General features: G+C 38.8%; 1 protein-coding gene across 5 annotated transcripts in view; it reads left to right on the top strand.

Moving 5' to 3' along the window:
- The window catches only part of LOC137321021 (transducin-like enhancer protein 1), a 102,164-nt gene that overhangs the window by 32,454 nt on the left and 49,909 nt on the right, over positions 1–19,801 (top strand). Inside the window, exons 5-7 of one of the 5 annotated variants that reach the window (XM_067983131.1) lie at positions 4,679–4,741; positions 5,849–5,923; positions 17,389–17,593. The exons of 1 other annotated variant lie outside the window; for it this stretch is intronic. In XM_067983131.1, coding sequence (XP_067839232.1) covers positions 4,679–4,741; positions 5,849–5,923; positions 17,389–17,593 — 343 coding nt within the window. Of the gene's footprint in view, positions 1–4,678; positions 4,742–5,848; positions 5,954–17,388; positions 17,594–19,801 lie in introns of all 5 variants that reach the window. 3 more of the 5 variants (XM_067983130.1, XM_067983133.1, XM_067983134.1) reach the window with 3 other exon arrangements.

Below are 19,801 nucleotides of genomic sequence, written 5' to 3'. Positions count from 1 at the left end.
CTCTCTCTCTCTCTCACTTTTGAACTCTGGGTAGAGTTTGCTCTTGATCCCTCTCAAAGTTGATTGCAAATTGAATGGGGGGGAACTGGAGGATCGTTGGAAACTTGCCTTCTGCTTTATTGCTCAGTAGGGCATAGCTATCATATTCCTTTGTACTGATTGTCAATCCAATCCAATTTTTGGGGTAATTTTATGTTTTAACTGTTTCTGAAAATCTTGTGTACCTGCTATTGATTTTAGAACATTTATCATCGATGACAAGGAGCGCATTCAATAAATTGTTTTTATGCCTAGATTACAGCAGCTACAAAAGTTGTAAGTCTGAGGGTCAATGGTTTACATAGAATGCAAATGTTTCTTATGCAAAATATTGAAGTATGAAGCATTTGTTGGGGAAGATGAGGATTTGTGATTTTAGCTCTTTGTTTATAGTGTATAGTACAAATCTATCTTCTATTTTAAAGGTTAGCCTTGGATTTGGGTCATGCGTTGTGTGAATGGTTTATCTTGCCCTGTCCATTGAACTCTTGAGTTGAAAGTGAGAGTTTGTAGGTGGAGGGAGGAGCAGGTGGGAGTAGGCAAGAACCTCAATGGCATCACTACAGTCACTGTGTGAACTAGTAGCTGTATTGACAGCGAAACAGACTATTCATTCCTATCATTATCAGTTTTGCTCAGTGATAGCACTCTTGTTTGAGTCAAAAGGTTGCGGGTTCAAGCTCCACTCCAGGACTTGAGCACATAATCTAAGCTGACACTTGAGTGCAGTACTGAGGGTACTGCATTGTCAGAAGTGCCGGCATTAAACAATATGTTGTGTTGGAAGGATGTAAAAAGGTCCCATGGCACTATTTGAAGGAAAGCAGGAATTTTCCTGGTGTCTTCACCAACCTTTATCCTTCAAACAATACCCCAAACAGATTAGTTGGTCATTTTTCATTTTGTGGTCTGTGGGATCTTGCTGTTTGCAAATTAGCTGAGTTTGCCTACGTAACATCAATGACTGTGCTTCAAAACTAATTAATTGGCTGTAAAACACTTTGACGTGTCTTGGCAATATGAAAGGCACTTTATTTTTTTCTTCCTTTTCACATAGGAGCAGTAAGAATCAAAAATAGCTTTAATAGATCTAAAGGTACTGGGCAACCAGAAAATTGGCAAACTTTTTTTTGTTTTCTGCCTCCTGAGAAATGTCATCTCTGGTAATTTGACAGTTGCCCTTTTGTACAGCACTGAATTTAGGATATCATAGTCTATTCTGACCAACTTCTGTTTTCCTTTGATGTGCATGAGTTATATCTCGCCTCTTTCGCACACCCTCTGTCGCTCCATTGTATTGCCTAAAGCCGATAAATCTCTGTAGGCACCACTACTGGGTTTAAATGAGGCTACATGGCTAATTCTGTAGATCTAATGTGATGTTTTGTTGAGGCCTTATGACCAGGACATTGAGGCTAAAGGGATAATCATTTTTGAGAAGCATGTACTTTACTACACAAATAGAAGTTGCTATAAAAATCTTTTTTTTTTCTATCTGTTTCTAAATAGTTTGACATTAAAGAGCATTATGAAACTTCATACGATTTTAGCAGCACGTTTGCATGGTTCTGTAACAGATTTGTGGTTACAGATAATCTGTTCACATGTCACAAGTGATTATCATCATAATTTGAATTCTGGTTACATTATTTTCTATTTGCCAAACTTAGTCATTGTATTCATCACAAAGTTGTCTCCCTTTTTAAATATACATGTAAGGATGAGTAAGCATGACTTAACACGTGAATAATATAAAATATAAAGCAAGCATTGTGGTTAATTTGGTGTTCTCCTAGTGTCCTGGCCAGCATTTACCCCTCTACCAACACCACCAAAAACAGATAAACTAATCATTTATCTGATTTGTGGGACCTTGTGCACAAATTGGCTGTTGTGTTTCCCTACATAACAGTGACTGCACTTTAAAAGTAATTCATTGGCTGCAAGCACTTTGGGATGTCTTCAAGATGTGAAAGTTGCTGTATAAATGCAAGTGCAAATTTTTTTTTAAAATTGGCTCATTCAGGGACACTCAACAAAACATTTTTTTCCTCTATTTTCTTCCCATTTCTGAACGTGGCAACTCCTTGGGATGTAGTTTTTTGGTACTAATACTGGCCACATGAACAAAGTACTTTTACGAGAGCTCAGATAGTGAGTGGTAGGCTATTTGACCGTAGGGGTGGCAGCTTGGCTAAGCCTGATTTCTGTCCTCACCTGACACCTGCACACTTACACTTTTCATTAGGCATCACTGGATAGTGATCAGGAGTAGGAACTCTGCCTTCTGTTTTCTTCCCCCACCCAATCCAGAGGCACTAAAGTCAATTGTACTACCCCTACCACTTCCACAACTAAGATAATCCAACTGGGTACTGATTAATAATCAAGCTTTGGCCATGTATCCTACTTATGCCAAATCAGAAGTTAGGATTTTATATAGATTACTGATGTCAAGTCAGTAACTAACTTTTTTTTTATAAACCACTTGTGTTTCAATAATGAATGCTGGTGACTGACATTATGGGCCAAAGTCAAGTGACATTGCGGTTTAAATTAAAAACTAAAACTGTTCTCCGCCTACATTAGAGGCATGAGTAGGGCTGTGATACTACCACTTGCAGTTATGTATGACCAATTTTTATTTCTGCTTTAAATTATCTGTTAATGTGGGTTAGGGGTGAAATTCATTTTCAGTGTGACATTTATTTTCAGTGAGCATTATAGGATAATTAAATAAAAATTGATAATGCTAGAAATATACATTAGGTTAGTCAGTATCTGTAAAGAGAGAAGGGTTAACATTTCAGGTATAACACTTTGTCTGACAAGGGATTTTACCCAAAACATTAACCCATTGGTTCTCTGTGTATTTTCAGGTTTTGTTTGATTCCCAACATTTACAGTGTTTTCTTGCAGGATAACATTCAAATTCAAAAAGTTGTTGAATCGGGCCTTGCATTGCGTTTTAATTAAAAACAGTAGTGGCTCAGTTAGTAGCACTCTCCTTCTGAGGTCATGGATTCAAGGCCCGCTCCAGAGACTTGACTGATGCTTCAGTGCAAAATGGAGAGAATGCTGCACTGTTGGGGGTACTGTTTTTCGGGTGAGACGTTAAACTACGGCCCTGTCTGCCCTCTTGGGAGGACTTAAAAGGTCATGAAAGGCGCTGTATTTTTTCTTTCTGTCCAATTTGAAAGCTTACTAGACAGCTACAATAATGCACATTTAAGGTCAGTGCTGTGGGATTAGAGGAGCTAAAGGGAGGGGGGGGTGAAGTTCTGAGTGGGGTGCCCCAGGGCTCAGTGTTGGTATTATTGTTGTTTGGATTTACATTAATGACTTGGATTCAGAAATTCAGTGCAAATTAATCAAATTTGCAGATGATATCAAACTAGGAGAGACAGTGGAATCATAAGAATGAGTTGGACAAAATATGTATGTGGACCAAACAATGGCAAATGAAATTTAATGCAGACAATTGTAAAGTACTGCACATAGAAAGAAAAATGGGTAACATGCATACCCCATGAATGGTGTTGAAATAGCTAAGGAAGAAGTTGAAAAAAACCTAGGAGTCTTGGTAAACTCGATGCTGTTCTGCATTGATTGGACACGTGTAGCAATCAACAGAGCCAATAGAATGTTGACCTACATAGCCAAAACGGTAGAAATTTAGTCAAAGGAAGTCATTATCAAACTGTATAGCATTCTGGTCAGTCTACTCCTTGAGCACTGTCCAGTTCCGGTTGCTGAATAACAAAGGAGACATTCATCAGCTGGAGGGAATGCAAGAGAAGAGCCATAAAACGGACTCATAGGGGGTGATTTTAAACCCCAAGAACGGGTGGGTTGGGGACAGGTGGGAGTTGAAAATAGTTATTTTTTGGGTCGCGATCGCAACCCAGCTTTATTTCCAGGTTTAACGCCGGCGGGTAAAAGTACAGGCTTCCCACTGGGAGTGCAAAGTCCGAAAATTTTGCGGTTGCAACCCAAAAAAACAACTGTTTTCAACTTCCACCCGCCCCCAACCCCACTCGTTTTTGGGGTTTAAAATCACCCCCCCCTAGTATTAGGATTGAGTTATTTGGAAAGTCTTAGGCCTTTCAGCCTAGAAAGGAGGGGTCTCAGAAGTGATCTTAGAGGTGTTTGAGAGGTAACGGAATGGAAAAGGTGAATTCAGAATATTACTTCAAGTTAAATTGACAGCATAAGGATGGTAAATTTAGGATTGATAATGGGAAGTACTTCTTCATTGTGTGGGAAAATGTTAATGTTCCATTTTAAGATTGATGAACTAAACAACTAATGCAGCATTTCTAGAAAATATTACATTTTGAAAGTACAGAACCTGGCACCATGTGATGGTGGTGTAATTATACATTTTCAAAGTGTCCTGTATGACTGTTTTTGGTTCAAAATTGGAAAAGAAAACTTCAGTCCAGTTTGGTTTAATTGTGTTGACCTTGACCAGAAAGTTTGAATTTTTCTCAAGGAATATTTCACGCCACAACAGTGAAAAGCTTTTGTTGCTTAATTCACTACATTGTAATGTATAATTCCATATTCACTGGATATTTGACCACTGAATGCTGAGATTTTTTTGCCACTAATCAATTGTCGTCATCTTCTTATCCAGACAGAAATAGCGAAAAGGCTGAATACGATTTGTGCACAAGTGATTCCCTTTCTGTCTCAGGAAGTAAGTGAACTCATTGGACTGTTCAGCTGTTAAAGTGCAATTATGTTCTATGTTTGTAAATTAGATGGTTATCAGCACTGATGAATGTTATGAACATCTGTTACTGTTTTGGAGGAGGGGGGTTTAAACTAAGTTCTAATATGAGAGGCAGCTACTATAGTGCACACCTTAAACTACAGTGGGAAAACTGAGGTGCCCTACCGCAGATTTTAGTATTATGAGTGCTTGCCTCGCTTTTAATTGTGTGTTCCCCATAGCTTTCTTGCTTTTAATTCTGTTTTCCCCTTAGCTGTCCAAACATTACATTGCACATGTTTTTTTTTGGTTTATAAACACTTTTGCAAGAAAACGTGATTATAGTTCTTCACTTCTCTGATTCTCACCCATGCCCCAAAAAGAATTGTTGTCAAGAACTATTTGTTTCCCCAAGAACAAATTTGCCAGACTGCAACATATATTCAAAACTGGCTGGCTTTCCCACCTCCTTTCTCTTTATTTACTCTTCTCCCCACCCCCACCCCCTCCCCCACATGTGGGTGACTACGTTTATCGGTGCATTCTCCTGTTGTGGTACTGAGTATATGGACCAGGAAGATCCCAGCTTTGATTCCGGATCTCTGTTGAATTATCTCTTGTGAACCGGAGTAGTAGTACAGGGCTACAATATGCCTCAACTCTCTTGGGGATGGATGTTGGGTGGGGGAGTGGTGAATAAGAGACAGCCAGAATTCTTGCTGCTGGTCACTATCCAGTGACTCCTGCTGGAAACGTGTGTATGTGTGGTCATTAAATGAGAGCATGATCTGGTTCAGTTATGATGCCTGCTAACACTTATTGTTGAGGCTCACACATATAGAATGGGCATTTTGGTGAGGTTCTTTTTCTTGCCACTGCCATGGTGCTGCATGCTGGTGCTTTAATGTGTGGCACTGCATAACTTTGAATTCGATTTCTTGTAAATGTTTTGATCTACACATTTTGACTTTGGTCCACCTGCAATATAATGATAAATGAAGCAAGCTTCATATATATTTCAGTTTTTGAAATGCAGCAGGATTTAGTTATGAAGATTAGTGATTTAACACGAATCTTCTTTTTGTGAATGAGCATCAACAACAGGTGGCACAGGCTGTGGAACGTGCAAAACAAGTGACCATGGCAGAGCTGAACGGCATCATCGGGGTACGTGGGCTTCCCAGTCTGCCTCTTACAGTGTGTATACCCATCTTATTCACTTACTTTTATTTGTATATTTTTGTGTGTTGGTGCTTTAGGGTAATATGCTTTATGTACTTAAGAACAGTTTTAAATCTTCAATCCTTAAAGTGTTCAGACTCCATACATACTCTACAATTGATAACTAAGATAATGTTCTCCTAGATGCTATCTAAGTACAGAACATTTACAAGGGTGCATGGAAATCTGTGACTGAACTTTAGCATACGTATTTCCTAATGCCCTGTCAAATTTATCCAGACAATATACTCGTTGTTCAGGCCAGTTTTTTGGGGACTTTACTGTATTCTTATAACCCCAGCATTGTCTCCAGATTGTCAACTGCACCCAGTTTTTGTTAAATGAGCCACGTATATAATTCTGAGCCAAGTGAGTGCTGGTGCTTCTGCTTTCTTCTTCCTTCCTTCTCTCCTTAACAGTACATGAGCAATCAGAAATAAATGTTCAAAATCTTGATGTTTTCTGTCTTGCTGAAACAATCCACTGTCATAGAGGTTGTCCTCTCTTAATTTTATTCATACATGAGAGGATTTGGCAAATTCAAATTACTCATTTATCAATTTATGTTAATTGCTCGTGTGAAGATGCCCTGCTGATTTTTATAGTTCTCTGAGACACTTTGTAATGATAATTAGACATGCCGCTGTAAGGATTAACACTGGCAAAGACCAATGACGTCTTTAGACAAAGAGACCAGTTAATCCATCTGTGCTCAAAATTACATCCCAACTGGAGATTGAAAAATAAGAACTGGATTAGTGCTGATAAAAGAATTGGACACAGTTTGAAAACTTTGCTTTCATCAGTTTCTCAATTGCAGATCTACAGTCAATTTGCTTCTGGTAAGCTATTGGCAGTCAATTAGGTGAAATAAACTGGTAGGGTGACCTTCATTTTCCTTCTAATGATTTTGTCCCAAAACAGCATCAGTGACTTCAAGAATACATTTTTCATGCTGTTTTATGTGTACATAATTATTCAGCCTTGCATAAACACACAACCTCCACACCCGTTATCATTCATTTCCCTTCTTTCTCCTCCTACCTTCTAACCTCTCTCCTGTGCTCTCTCTTTCTCCCTTCTCTCCCTATTCTCATCACCTTCTCCTCCTTTCCATCTAATTTAGTCTCATTTTATTAGAGCTGCGAGTCCTCATGCTTATGTTATCCCACAATTGCTCCAAATGGGTTTTATCCCCTCTTCTGAAGACAGACTCTGTAATAAGAAACAACTTACATTTATATAACACTTTTCACATCCTTTTGGTTATGAATTATTTGGGATAGCCAATGACTCGCTTTTAAAGCGTAATCACTGTTTTGCAGTATTATGGTTCTGTATGCACCGGCAGCCCTTTGGAATATTGCCCAAATGACAGTTCTTCTTGTATGACTTGGATGTTCTGTTTGAGCATGGAGGGCATTTCGGCTCATCTTGATTCTATTTTTTTTATCAGACATCAACATTGCATGCTCTTCAGTATAGAGAGTGATCAAGAGCAAGGTCTCTGCTTCTCCTTCCACCCTAAGGTACAGATCACAGTTGTAAGATCCAGCGGCAGCTCTGGCTGAAATCTGCTAACTCATGACAAAGGGGATCAAAACTTGGCCGTTATGGATTAGCACTACACCAGATTGTGCCTTTGTCCGTTAATTAGATCATTGGGTGCTCAGTGGTGAGCTTCGGGAACAAAAGGGCATAACTACCTACGTATTTTAATCCCCCGTATTAGATAGTCCCGAACTGAGAAGGCAGGCTATATCATCAGTGGCAATCTTTTCTCTTTCTGGCAATTGCTCTCCTTCTCTCAACCCTTCCTCCTCTTCTGGACACATTTGTTCTTTGAGGTAGTTCTGCAGGTAGCCTCTAGTGGTTGTACCAATTAGTCACTTCTTTGTTTGAGTGTAGAAAGTGAGCAAGCATCAGCAAGTCATTTAACTATGACAGACATTGCAGCTGACTTGCGACCTGAAGTCCACATGTACTTGCACACATACACCTTTGCACCCTCCCCTGGTTTTAGTGCCACTGCTGCTTAAAAAAAAAAGCAAGCCTTTTTCTTTAGTCATTCCTAGTTTTTGCACAAACAATTTGCATTTATTTGGCATTTAATGTAAAAATGCCATATCCGGGCATAAAAGAAAAACTGACACCGAGCCAGACAAAGATAGATTGGAAAGATGAGGAAAGCTTGGTCAAAGTGGTGGGTTTTAAGGAGGGCTTTATGGGTACATGGGTATTGGCTAAGTGGGACTTGGTGCAGGATAAGATAAACGTTTTGGATGAGCTGAAGTTGGCAGAGCTGGGCTATGTTGTAGAAGTAGGCATTTTTTATAATGGAGAGATTATGGGGTTAGAAACTTAGCGCAGAGTCTAACAAGATGCCAAGATTACAAACGGTGTGGTTAAGCCTGAGACAGTGACCAGGGAGGGGAAGTAGTTGGTAACCGGTGTATGAAATTTGTAATGGTGGCCAGAGATGTTGGTTTTGGTCTTCCCAATGGTTAGCTGCAGGAAGTTACTGCTCATCTAAAACTGAATGTCTGGCAAGCAATCTAATAGCAGCGTGTGCTCCGTCCTGCCCGATTTTACTGTCGCTGTGCACAGGACTGGAAAAATCTCCCACTATATTTCTATCCCAATGCTTTGAAAATTCTACAAGTGATGAGATGTAAACCCCTAATTTAAAAGAAAAATATTCTGTAAATCTGTATACCTCTCGGGTTCAAATATTAATAATTAACACCCATGAAAGGACTGGCAACATCAAAATTGGATAAATTGGCAATTTTTTTATTTAAAAAAAAATCTAGTGCTTCTGACCAGCCATAAATTTACTTAGTAATTTAACTATTTTAGTGTCATGCCTAATTTGGAAAATGCAACTCTGTCCAAACACCTCAAACATCCACTCTCCAATTCTCTACAGGTGAGTATGTTTGAGGGGAATTGGTCTTAATTCAGAAAACTGTAAAATATCTTTTAAACTCAATTATCAATATGACTTCCAAAAAATACACCAAACTGTCCCCTAACTAGATTCTGCAGCTTTATAAATCCTGTTCCACTCTTTTTATTGTTCCAGACATCTAGTTTTTAAATAGTAATCCTAAGTCTCTGCTTCTCTCTTTTGCTTTTTCTCCTTTCACACATCAAGTGACCATTTTCATAATTATCCTGTGTAGTACAATTGGTTTCATGCTCTGACACATGCCTGATTTTGCTTGAAAGAGACTGGTGCATCCTCACACACCGGAACAGCATAAAATTGGGCTGACAAATCTCTGAACCTTTGCTCCATCGTTGAACATGCAATGTGTCAACCTGTCTCCCAAGGGAAAGCAGACAACAGAAGTCTATCTATTCGTACTAACAGCAGCTGCAGTGCGAATAAATGCTGACCCATTTTATGGCAGCTGCCTGCATAGTGAAGGGACATGACCTAGTGTAAAGGACAATGGGGGTCATGCACTAAAAACACTGACAATTAGACTAAGAATAGATGAAGCAATAGTCCTGGTAAAGTTTTTTTTTAAAGACCAAAATTCTTTCCAGATTAGCAGAGAATCCAAGTTCCTAAATTGTGCTTCCTTTTAGACTGGTTCTATTTGTCTCTCCTGTCAGACTAAATGTTCATTTGTGGACTGCTGCTAATGATATATCAGCTTGATTAGCAACCTTTACGATGTGTTAATTTTTTTTAACAATGTGCATACAAATCCATAAAAAGTTTAATTAATAGAATTTAATTAACAATGTGTAATATTGTAATGCAAAATTAGGTATCTTGTTCTTCATGAAAGTAGATAGATGAGAAATGGAAATGTAGCTCAGTGATGTAGAGTTAACCCTCTCAGAACTGAAATCCACAATAACGGAATTGTGCACAGGCATGGTAGTACTATACTTTGAAATACTAAGCCAGTTGGTTTTCAGAATATTGTCGTTTTTTCACAATCTCATGATTGGATTTGACAAAGGATTAATAGATGTTATATTTTCCCCTGTTTTTATCCCCCCGCCCAACCTCAGTTGGAGTAGTAGCAGCTAGCTATCTGTATTGTGATAGGCTTCAGAGGATGGCATTAACCTCTTGAGGGTTTATTCTTCAGAGTGACCGGTCAATCCTATGATGCCCTATAAATAACTAGACTGAGGACATATGATAAGACAGACAAAGCCAAATGGTTGTGGTAAGAACTGCAGTTCTGCTTGAAAGATTATATTTTAAAAAAGGACTTGTGGCTTTGTAAGTGCCCACTCAGCAATGCATAATACTTCTACTTTAGAGTGAAGCAAAGAGGAAAGAGAAAGGAAAGCCAAAGTTTCATAGATTGTGGATTTGCTTTAGTTTGTTTATCTGGACTGCTCAATGCAGGATGAATGGTAGTAGAACGAGCTTGTGAACTCTTAATTAGGTACCAACTAGACTACTTGCAGTGTGTTTAAGAGAATAGAAGATGTCCAGTGGTAAGTTCCTATAATTACAGATGTGTGAAGCAGTGAAATATTGAATGGTCAGCCTCAGAAGTAGAGATTTAGCATGTTCCGTTTTAATTATGTTTCAAATGTAGTTTTTCCCATTCCCAACTTTAGAACTTTTTCCTATGAGTGGGTGTTATACTAGTTATATGAAGGATTTGTCGTACTTTATTGCCAACTAATAGGCTGCCAATGTGAGTCTCACAAGAAAGTCCTTTTTTTTTCTAAAAGGCCATTCATAAGAACTAAGAGCAGGCATAGGCCTTACGGCCCCTCGAGCCTGCTCAGCCGTTCAATAAGATCATGGCTGATCTTCAACCTCAATTCCACTTTCCTGCCCTATCCCCATATCGCTTAATTCCCTTAGTGTCCAAAAATCTATTGATCTCCGTCTTGAATATACTTAACGATTGAGCAACCACAGTCCTCCGGGGTAGAGAATTCCAAAGATTCACAACCCTCTGATTGAAGACATTTCTTCTCATCTCGGTCCTCAGTGGCTGACCCCTTATCCTGAGTATGCATCCCCTCGTTCTAGATTCTCCAGCCTGGGGAAACAGCCTCTCAGCATCTACCCTGCTAAGCCCTCTAAGAATTTTCAATGAGATCACCTATCATTCTTCTAAATTCGAGAGAATATAGACCCATTCTACTCAATCTCTCCTCATAGGTCAACCCTCACTCTTATCTCGGGAATCAATCTAGTGAACCTTTGTTGCATCCCCTCTAAGGCACGTATATCCCTCCTTAGGTAAGGAGACCAAAACTGTACACCAGGTGAGGTTTCACTAGAGCCCTATATAATTGCAGCAAGATCTTACTCTTAGCCTTTATTGCAAGGGGGTTGGAGTATAACATACCATTTGCCTTCTTAATTGCTTGCTGTACCTGCATGTTAACTTTGTGATTCGTGTACAAGTACACCCAAATCCCTCTGACCACCAATATTTCTTAGTTGCTCACCTTTTTTTAAAAAATATTCTGTTTTTCTATTCTTCCTACCAAAGTGGATAATTTCACATTTCCTCACATTATACTCCATCTGCTACCTTCTCACCCACTCACTTAATCTGTCTATATCCCTTTGCAGCCTCTTTGCATCCTCCTCACAGCTTACTTTCCCACCTAGTTTTGTATCGTCAGCAAACTTGGATACATTACACTCTTCCTTCATCTAAGTCATTGATATATATTGTAAATAGCTGAGACCCAAGCACTGATCCTTGCGGCACCCCACTAGTTACAGCCTGCCAACCCGAAGATGGTTCTTTTATTCCTACTCTCTCTATTTTCTGTCTGTTAACCAATCCTCAATCCATGCTAGTATATTACCCCCAATCCCATGATCCCTAATCTTGTGTAACAGCTTCTTGTGTGGCACCTTATCGAATGCCTTTTGAAAATCCAAATATACTACATTCACTGGTCTTTCTTATCTACCCTGCTTGTTACACCTTCAAAAAAAACTCTTAATAGGTTTGTCAAACACGACTTCCCTTTCATATAACCATGTTGACTCTGCCTAATCATTTTATGATTTTCTAAGTGCCCTATTACTAACTCTTTAATAATAGATTCTAGCATTTTCCCTCCTATTGATGTCGGCTAACTTCCCTGTTTTCTCTCCCTCCTTTCTTGAATAGCGGGGTTACATTTGCTACCTCCCAATCCATTGGGACCGTTCTAGAATCCAGGAAATTCTGGAAGATCAAAACCAATGCATCCACTATCTCTGTAGCCACCTCTTTTAAAACCCTAGGATGAAGGCCATCAGGTCCAGGGGATTTGTTGGCTTTTAGTCCCATTAATTTCTCCAGTAATTTTTCTTTACTAATCTTAATTACTTTCGGTTCCTCACACTCATTAGACCTTTGGTTCCCCACTATTTCTGGTATGTTTTTTGTGTCTTCTACTGTGAAGACAGATACAAAATATTTGTTTAAGGTCTCTGCCATTTCCTTACTCCCCATTATAATTTCTCCTGTCTTTGCCTTTAGGGGACCCACAAGTACTTTTGCTAATCTCTTCCTTTTTACACACTTGTAGAAGCTCTTATAATCTGTTTTATATTTCTTGCTAGTTTACTCTCGTTCAATTTTCTCTCTGTCAATCATGTGCTGATTTCTAAAACCCTCCCAATCCTCAGGCTTACTATTTTTGGCAACATTGTAAGCCTCTTTTAATCTAATACTATCCTGAACTTCTCTAGTTATCGATGGTTGGATCACTTTTCCTGTGGAGTTTTTATTTCTCAAGGGAATGTATATTTGTTGTGAATTATGAATTATTTCTTTAAATGTTCTTCATTGCTTATCTACCATTATGATGGCAGTAGACCTTGCAAAGTTTGAAAATCTTGCAGTTTAAAACAAACTCAGCAGGTTTTTTTTGGCCAGTCACACAATGTGCTTCTGCCGAACTTTGCTTGTATCTGTTATGGTTCTTGGCTCACACACACAAATGCAAAATAACAAATAGTTATTTGCGTCTCTTCTCTACAATGATAGGAAAACAACCTATCCATACTTTTCATGTTCAAAAAATATTCTATATTCAGACTGCTCAGCTCTGCATCCCTAATGTGTCCATCGGTCCCCTGATCCTGCTGGCCACCATCAGCTGGTGCCAGGTTGCTTCCAGTTTCTCTCATTTTTCCCTTCCCTGCCTTCTTTCCAATCTGTGTGTTTACTGCTGGCTCAGTGATGCAGGCTCAATCACATGATAATTGAAAACAAAAAGAGAGACTTTGATCAAATCTGACGGCCAGATTCAATTGGCTCATCTCTGCTCATCTGACTCCTGCAATCAAAATCTCCATGACCTCTGCGAGTTTTCACTCAGATTCTTGCTTCAAAATAATTAGAACTAAAACAGAAACTTAGGTGCTTGCATAATGCATTCTGTGTGGTGGGGTTAGTGCTTTGACTGGTTTTTCTTTATTTGTTCTTGGGTCATGGGTGACACGGGCAAGACCCATCCTGGTTGCCCTGAAAGCATTGAATTAACCACATTGTGTGGGATTGGAGGCTAGACCAGATAGGCATGGCCGATTCCCTTTCCTGAAGGACATTCATTGGTGAGCCTCTTTTTTGGCTTTTACAATAATTCAGCAGCTTTCATGGTCATTTTCTTGTACTAGCCCACAATTTACCTGAGATATTGAATTCAATTTCACAATTTGCAAGGTGGGATTTAAATTTACGAACTCTGGGTTGCTAGTCCGGTAGCATAGCCACTAGGCTACCATACCTGTACTGTATCCATTGGGAATATAGATATTTTAAAATAATACATTCACAATGCAGAAAACCTATAGTGTATAATGTTATGATAGTTAGGTATGTTAAGTTTCTTTTTTTTAAAAAACTGTTCTTCCCAATGGCTGACTTTAAGAAAAATTCCATCAAACTTACTCTTGGGTTGCCATCAGCTGTGCAAGATCCACATGTTGGGAAATTGTAAACAATTTTACAACACCAAGTTATAGTCCAACAATTTTATTTGAAAATCACAAGCTTTCGGAGGCTTCCTCCTTCCTCAGGTGAATGTCAAGAAATCCTCGAACCTTTCGCATTCACCTGAGGAAGGAGGAAGCCTCCGAAAGCTTGTGATTTTCAAATAAAATTGTTGGACTATAACCTGGTGTTGTAAAATTGTTCACAATTGTCAACCCTAGTCCATCACCGGCATCTCCACATCATATTGGGAAATGATGACCCTAGCACCTCATGGAGTGCAATATAAAAGTAGCTATGAATTGCTATTTCTACCCATGGTCTCAGTTAATATTGCAAAACCACTTCATAAAGTGTTTCCACATTATAAACATGACAAATGCTTGGAGGAAAAAAATGGCTATTCAATCAGTTACTACCACAGTCTGCTGAAAGCAAGTTCAAGTGGCCTTATTTTTGTACTGTTTGCTTGGTAGTTCAAATAGAAACTTGCCAGCTATCTTGAATATTTGAAATCTGAGTAGTGTGAACCATTATTTAATTCCACACCTCCAGAAACCTGAATGCTGGTTGCACAGAATTAATCCTGTTATAATCTACCATTCAATTGGGGAGACAAATTAGCCTAACACACTTACCGTTAGAGATGTAAAGTTCTGTTCTGCTTCTTGAGTTCTAGTGCTGAGGGGTTATATGTCCACATTCTAGCTATTTTTATAAAGTCTGTTGTTAATTGCTGTCTGTTCAGCTGCCTGTACATGCATCACCACTTGTTTCAAAGAAATTGGACACAACACTTGAAGAGTGAACAGTAGTGGTAATTGGTAATAGGACAAACTTGTTACTTCGGTTGCATTGAACATGGTTCTAATGGCAGGTGTCCAGCTTTTAATTAAGTGCTAATAAGCATGCCTGGTGTACCATAGTGCAGACATCAAGACAGGCGTAGTTTTTTCTTTTCTGGCTTGTAGCCAATCACAGCTTTTAGAAAATCTGCACTGTGCAGTAATGTTTGAAGTTCCATTTCTGAGTTTTTAAAATCATTTAGATATTGTCATATGTTCAACTTTGAATTTTATTGCAATATATATAGTTTCTATAACAAAACTTGTGGAAAATAATTAGCAGCATGTTCTGTGGTCTGTATCAATACCTTTAGATTAATGGGCTGTATTACTATCGTGCATTATATGTGGTATTTTGTGTAGCTGCATTGTTTAAATGTGAGAAAATCTCAACTCGATACATTTGTGATGTGTTCCATCCTATACTTGTACTGTGTGCTACACATAATGTACTTATTCCAGTTGTGATGATCTGAACTGCTTGCTGTCATCTTGATTTTTTTTTTATCCTTTTCTCTTTCATTTCTCTACCCCTCCTTCCCCTATGGTTTATATGAAGAGCTAGCTTGTTTTATGCAGCTGGAGATATAGAAGGTAGTACATTTATTTTGAATTGTAATGTCTCCATCAGTAATAGAGGCAGCATGGTCTATTAACTTGATCTTGAACATTAAAAATCAATTTTTAAATTTCGCAAACCAGAAAAAACTTCATTTATCTAAGGTGCTTCTTATGCTTGATACAGTAAAGCCATTCCTGAATATTGAACTTCCACCTTGTTTCCTTGGAAAAAAATGTTGCTTGTTCTTGTTATACCTGACTCAGTTTCCTCTCATGAAAATGTCCTTTCTTCCCAGTTGCTGCTGTCAACATCTAAAACTGCCTTTGTACAAAGCATGAACTGTACTTTGGTCATTTGGCTCCTAAAGCACAGGTCTTGTGCAGCCAGTTGCAACCTGAAGGTAAACTCTGCTGGAATTCACTGGCCAGCAGTCAGGAAGATTTTTTTTAAAATTGGGTTTTCCTGGCTACTAGTCTTGGCAAATCTGGCAGGTTTTCATTTGGGTTGCAGTTGGCTGCGTGACACCTGTGCTTGGGAACCGGCAGTGCAAATATGGGCCTTGCATAGTATAAAAGCAGATTAATTGTCTGGTAGTATAGTCAAGTGGTGATTGTTATACAGAAGCAAAGATCAATCCCTGATCAATGCTGAGTTATCTAGTGTCAGCTGGGGTAGAACCTGGGGTCATGGCAACTAATGCTTGGCTTTCTATTATTAATTTGCTATCCAGTTAGGCCTGCTGAATGTTGGATGGGGGTTGTTTGGTTGTGATGCCCTTTCCTCCCATCTCCCTCCCCCAATGATCATGACGGATGCAGGGTACTGGAAAGCCACTGGCACCTTACAAGAAGGTAATGTGAAAAAATTGAAGTGAAGAGAAACTGGAAGTGAGAGTTTTGATAACTTGTGATTCTTTACCTGTATACTTAATGACTAAAGCCATTATGACTTCACTATGTGAAATGATGGATGTAAAATCCAGGTAAAGCACTTTCACCCACAGTACATAGAAGGAACTTAGTTAATTATGGCTTCTTTGCTAAACTTTTATCATCTGATTTAAACTTGCCTATTAACTTTCATTCCATCAACTTCAGAACTAAGCTGGATGTTGTCAAAATATCACTACCCTCCTAACAGAGTATTTTTAAGCACAAATTTTGGTTTAAAACAGTCAAAAATTGATCTGATAGATCAAATGTGCATATCAAAAGACCATATTGCCTTGCTCACTGCTACACAAGCAGCTTACAATTTCATAGTTTACATATTAGCTAACCAGTCACTTTTATTCTCTTTTAAAAAAAAATGTGAATCCCCAAATTTAACTAATTTCAGACTGAATTTGCACCCCAAAACTAGTCTTGTATTGACACTGTGTTATTTTGCAGACCAACATCAGCAACCTGGCTCTAAGCATTTATGTTACTAAATTGGAAATAAAACTAACTTTGATTATGCTGCCTTGGTTTAGCAGCATAAACGCCTGAGGCCAATTTATAGATCTCCCAGAAACCAAATTGAAATGGTACCAAAATGACCAACATGCACTTCTGATCCAGAGTTTTTAACTGAAGTCTGCAATCAGAATAAAATCACCGAGACCAGGTTTTTTTGTTTCTTGCTCTAGGGGCTTTTAAAACAAATGGGAAGTTTTGAATTTCAGAATTGTCAACCATTCAAATAAAGCATATACCATTTCAAAATAGACTGAGTCCCTACGTGGCATGTTCTGGGCAAAGATTTGACATGCAGACATTGCATCTAATCTGTGTGGCTGTGTACTACTGGCAGAATGTGATTGGATCTAACAGATACTCCAAGTCGGTCAACGTCTGCCACAATCATTATTGTGTGGAAATGTTAATCCGTGATAGCCGAGGAGATAGAGCAGGAGTGTTTTGTAATTGCTATGTCAATTTTTTTTTTCTTTAAGTGCCAATTTTACTTTACATTTGTTGCTGATCTATGCACAGGGAACTTCTCACTGAAATAACTACATTTTTGTTTTCTTCTCTCCTCATTGTTATTTTGCTGGCAAACTTCTGATGGTCTTAATATGGACAGCAACAGCAACTTCAGGCTCAACATCTCTCTCATGGCCACGGACCTCCAGTGCCTCTCACCCCTCACCCTTCAGGACTCCAGCCTCCATCAATCCCCTCACTTGGTAGCAGTGCAGGCCTTTTGGCTCTATCAAGTGCATTGGGTGGACAGTCCCACCTTTCTATGAAAGATGATAAGAAGCACCATGAATCGGACCACCACAGAGGTGAGAAGCATGGCAGGCCTGATTAGAAACTTTTTGTGAATTTCGGTCCTGTCACAGCTAGGTTTTTTTTTTGTACAGTTTTCAAAATCCAATATAAGATACAAAAAAAATCATTAACCAATTGCCCAAACAATCAGTTTATTCTTTTAGCTCAAGATGTAAATTATGAACCTGTCATGTTCTGAAGAATTTGTTTATAGTTTTCTGTGATGTATTATGACCCACATTACAAGTGCTACTATTTTGCTAGCTGTCTACATTACAGTGGGCAGTATTGCAGCATTTAAAGTAAAGTAAAATCCTTCCTTAAGAGTGAGCTTGAGGGGCAAGTATGATGTGTTGGGCCCCACTCTGAACTTGGATCCTAATGTAATGTGTGCCATCCCACTTTAATGCAGCAAATGTAAATACATGGGGCAAGGGGATTGCATTCCACAGCGTTAGTGGCAATTAATTTGTAATGTTTACTGTCTGTAGACGGACCTCAAATTTCTTTGTTGCCAGTTGCTCCTGAGTATTTGTTAATGTGTAGCAAGTGCTCAAAGGCTGGACAAAGGCCCAAGTCCACATGTAAATAAGATACCATAGCAAATGAAGTGATGTAGAGTGGGAGTACTTGGAGACCAATCACCCTTATCACATTACAACAGAGCTGCTACATTTAAAATGGATTCAATTGGGAAGGGGAGGGGGAAGTCTTTCGTTTACAACTTTTGAGAATTTAGATGGGAATAACACAACATTCCTTACTCCCATGCCCAATTACTCACTATCCTCTTTTAGTCCAATTGATATTTACCAGAGGAATAAGTAGATCTTAAGACAATTGATTTTAACTCATCATCCACTTTCTGCAACAGTTACTATTTGTTCAGTAAATGTATTGTTCTGATGATGACTAATTGTTGCACCAGGTTCATTTTTAATTGTATTGGCTTGGATGATTGGGGTAAGGAGTCAATTGCACTGATGCGTACTTGTCGGCGTTAGCAACCACTCCTCTTTCTCCCCCTCCCTGTGTCCAGCTCACTATCCTAACTAGTAAATTTGCAAATTCAAAACGGGTGAGACAGTGACACTGTTGTCTTAAACATAAATTTTGATGTAATTTCAGGTGTCTTAATCCAAATGTCTTGTTAGGTAATGTTTAGAACATTTGCCTTAAGTGATATGCTTACAGTTTTTGATTGGAGCTGTGCATTGCAATCTGATCAGTTTCCTGCTTTTGCCCCAATCCCATGGCCACAGGTCCTGGAGATGGCAAGGACCAAGAATAATCTTGTGATCTTTCAGACCCAACTCACTGCTAAGCCTGTTGCATGGAAGGTATGCAACCCATGCAACATGTAGGCAAGCATAGTTCTTGCTACCAGCAGCAAAACAATGTGACATAATGCAAAGAAAACATCCGTGTAGGATGCATGAAAGTCTAAGTTATGTGCACATTCTTACTGCAGGTGGAGGGATACTAGTCTGGGTCCGCTACTCTCCCTCACCTTCTACGTGCCCCTCCTCCACCCCCCCCCCCCCCACCCCTGCCTAAACAAAACTATTGGGAAAGTGGAGGGACAGAATGGTGACGACATTCCAAACCTCTTCAAGAACAACTATTCATCAAAGCTAATACAGGATTAAGTCCCTTGCCCATTGGCTTCCTTTCCCGAAAAAGCCTTCTGCTACCAGACTGCCTTGCTCCTCTCGATGTGTAGTGTCCAAACGTCTACAACTTACTCAATATGATGCATAAACGTATGCTCCTGTGAGTATGGTAAATCGCAGTACATTTTTTTCACCACATAACTATGCAAATGTTCCAGAACCAATAAAAACTATATTTTAAAAAGTAAACTTTGCAATTTGAAGTGCAATATGATTTTGTCTTTTTTTTTAAAAAAGAAAGCTTTAGCAAACAGTGACTTCAGTTATTTAATCAATGGGATTTTTAAAAATCTAGATGAAGTAACTATCTCAAATAATGCACAATGGCTTTGTCAATAGTAATCAATTTTATGTTTGCTGTGTTTATTAACAGATGGTTTATTCATTAATTGGGAATAGTCTTAATAGTTGAAATTTAATAGAAAATGATTCCCATCAAAACTTGATTTACAAGATAGATCCCATGATTTTAATACATGTAATGACAAGCAGGCACAAGTTGTTTGGTTTTCTGTTATCTGTACGATGCCAGATATATGGAAATTGTAA

This window comes from Heptranchias perlo, chromosome 4 (genome assembly GCF_035084215.1).
Source record: "Heptranchias perlo isolate sHepPer1 chromosome 4, sHepPer1.hap1, whole genome shotgun sequence".
Taxonomy (NCBI): domain Eukaryota; kingdom Metazoa; phylum Chordata; class Chondrichthyes; order Hexanchiformes; family Hexanchidae; genus Heptranchias; species Heptranchias perlo.
Note: the sequence above shows the minus strand (reverse complement) of the source record. Positions and strands in the feature narration are given on the sequence as shown.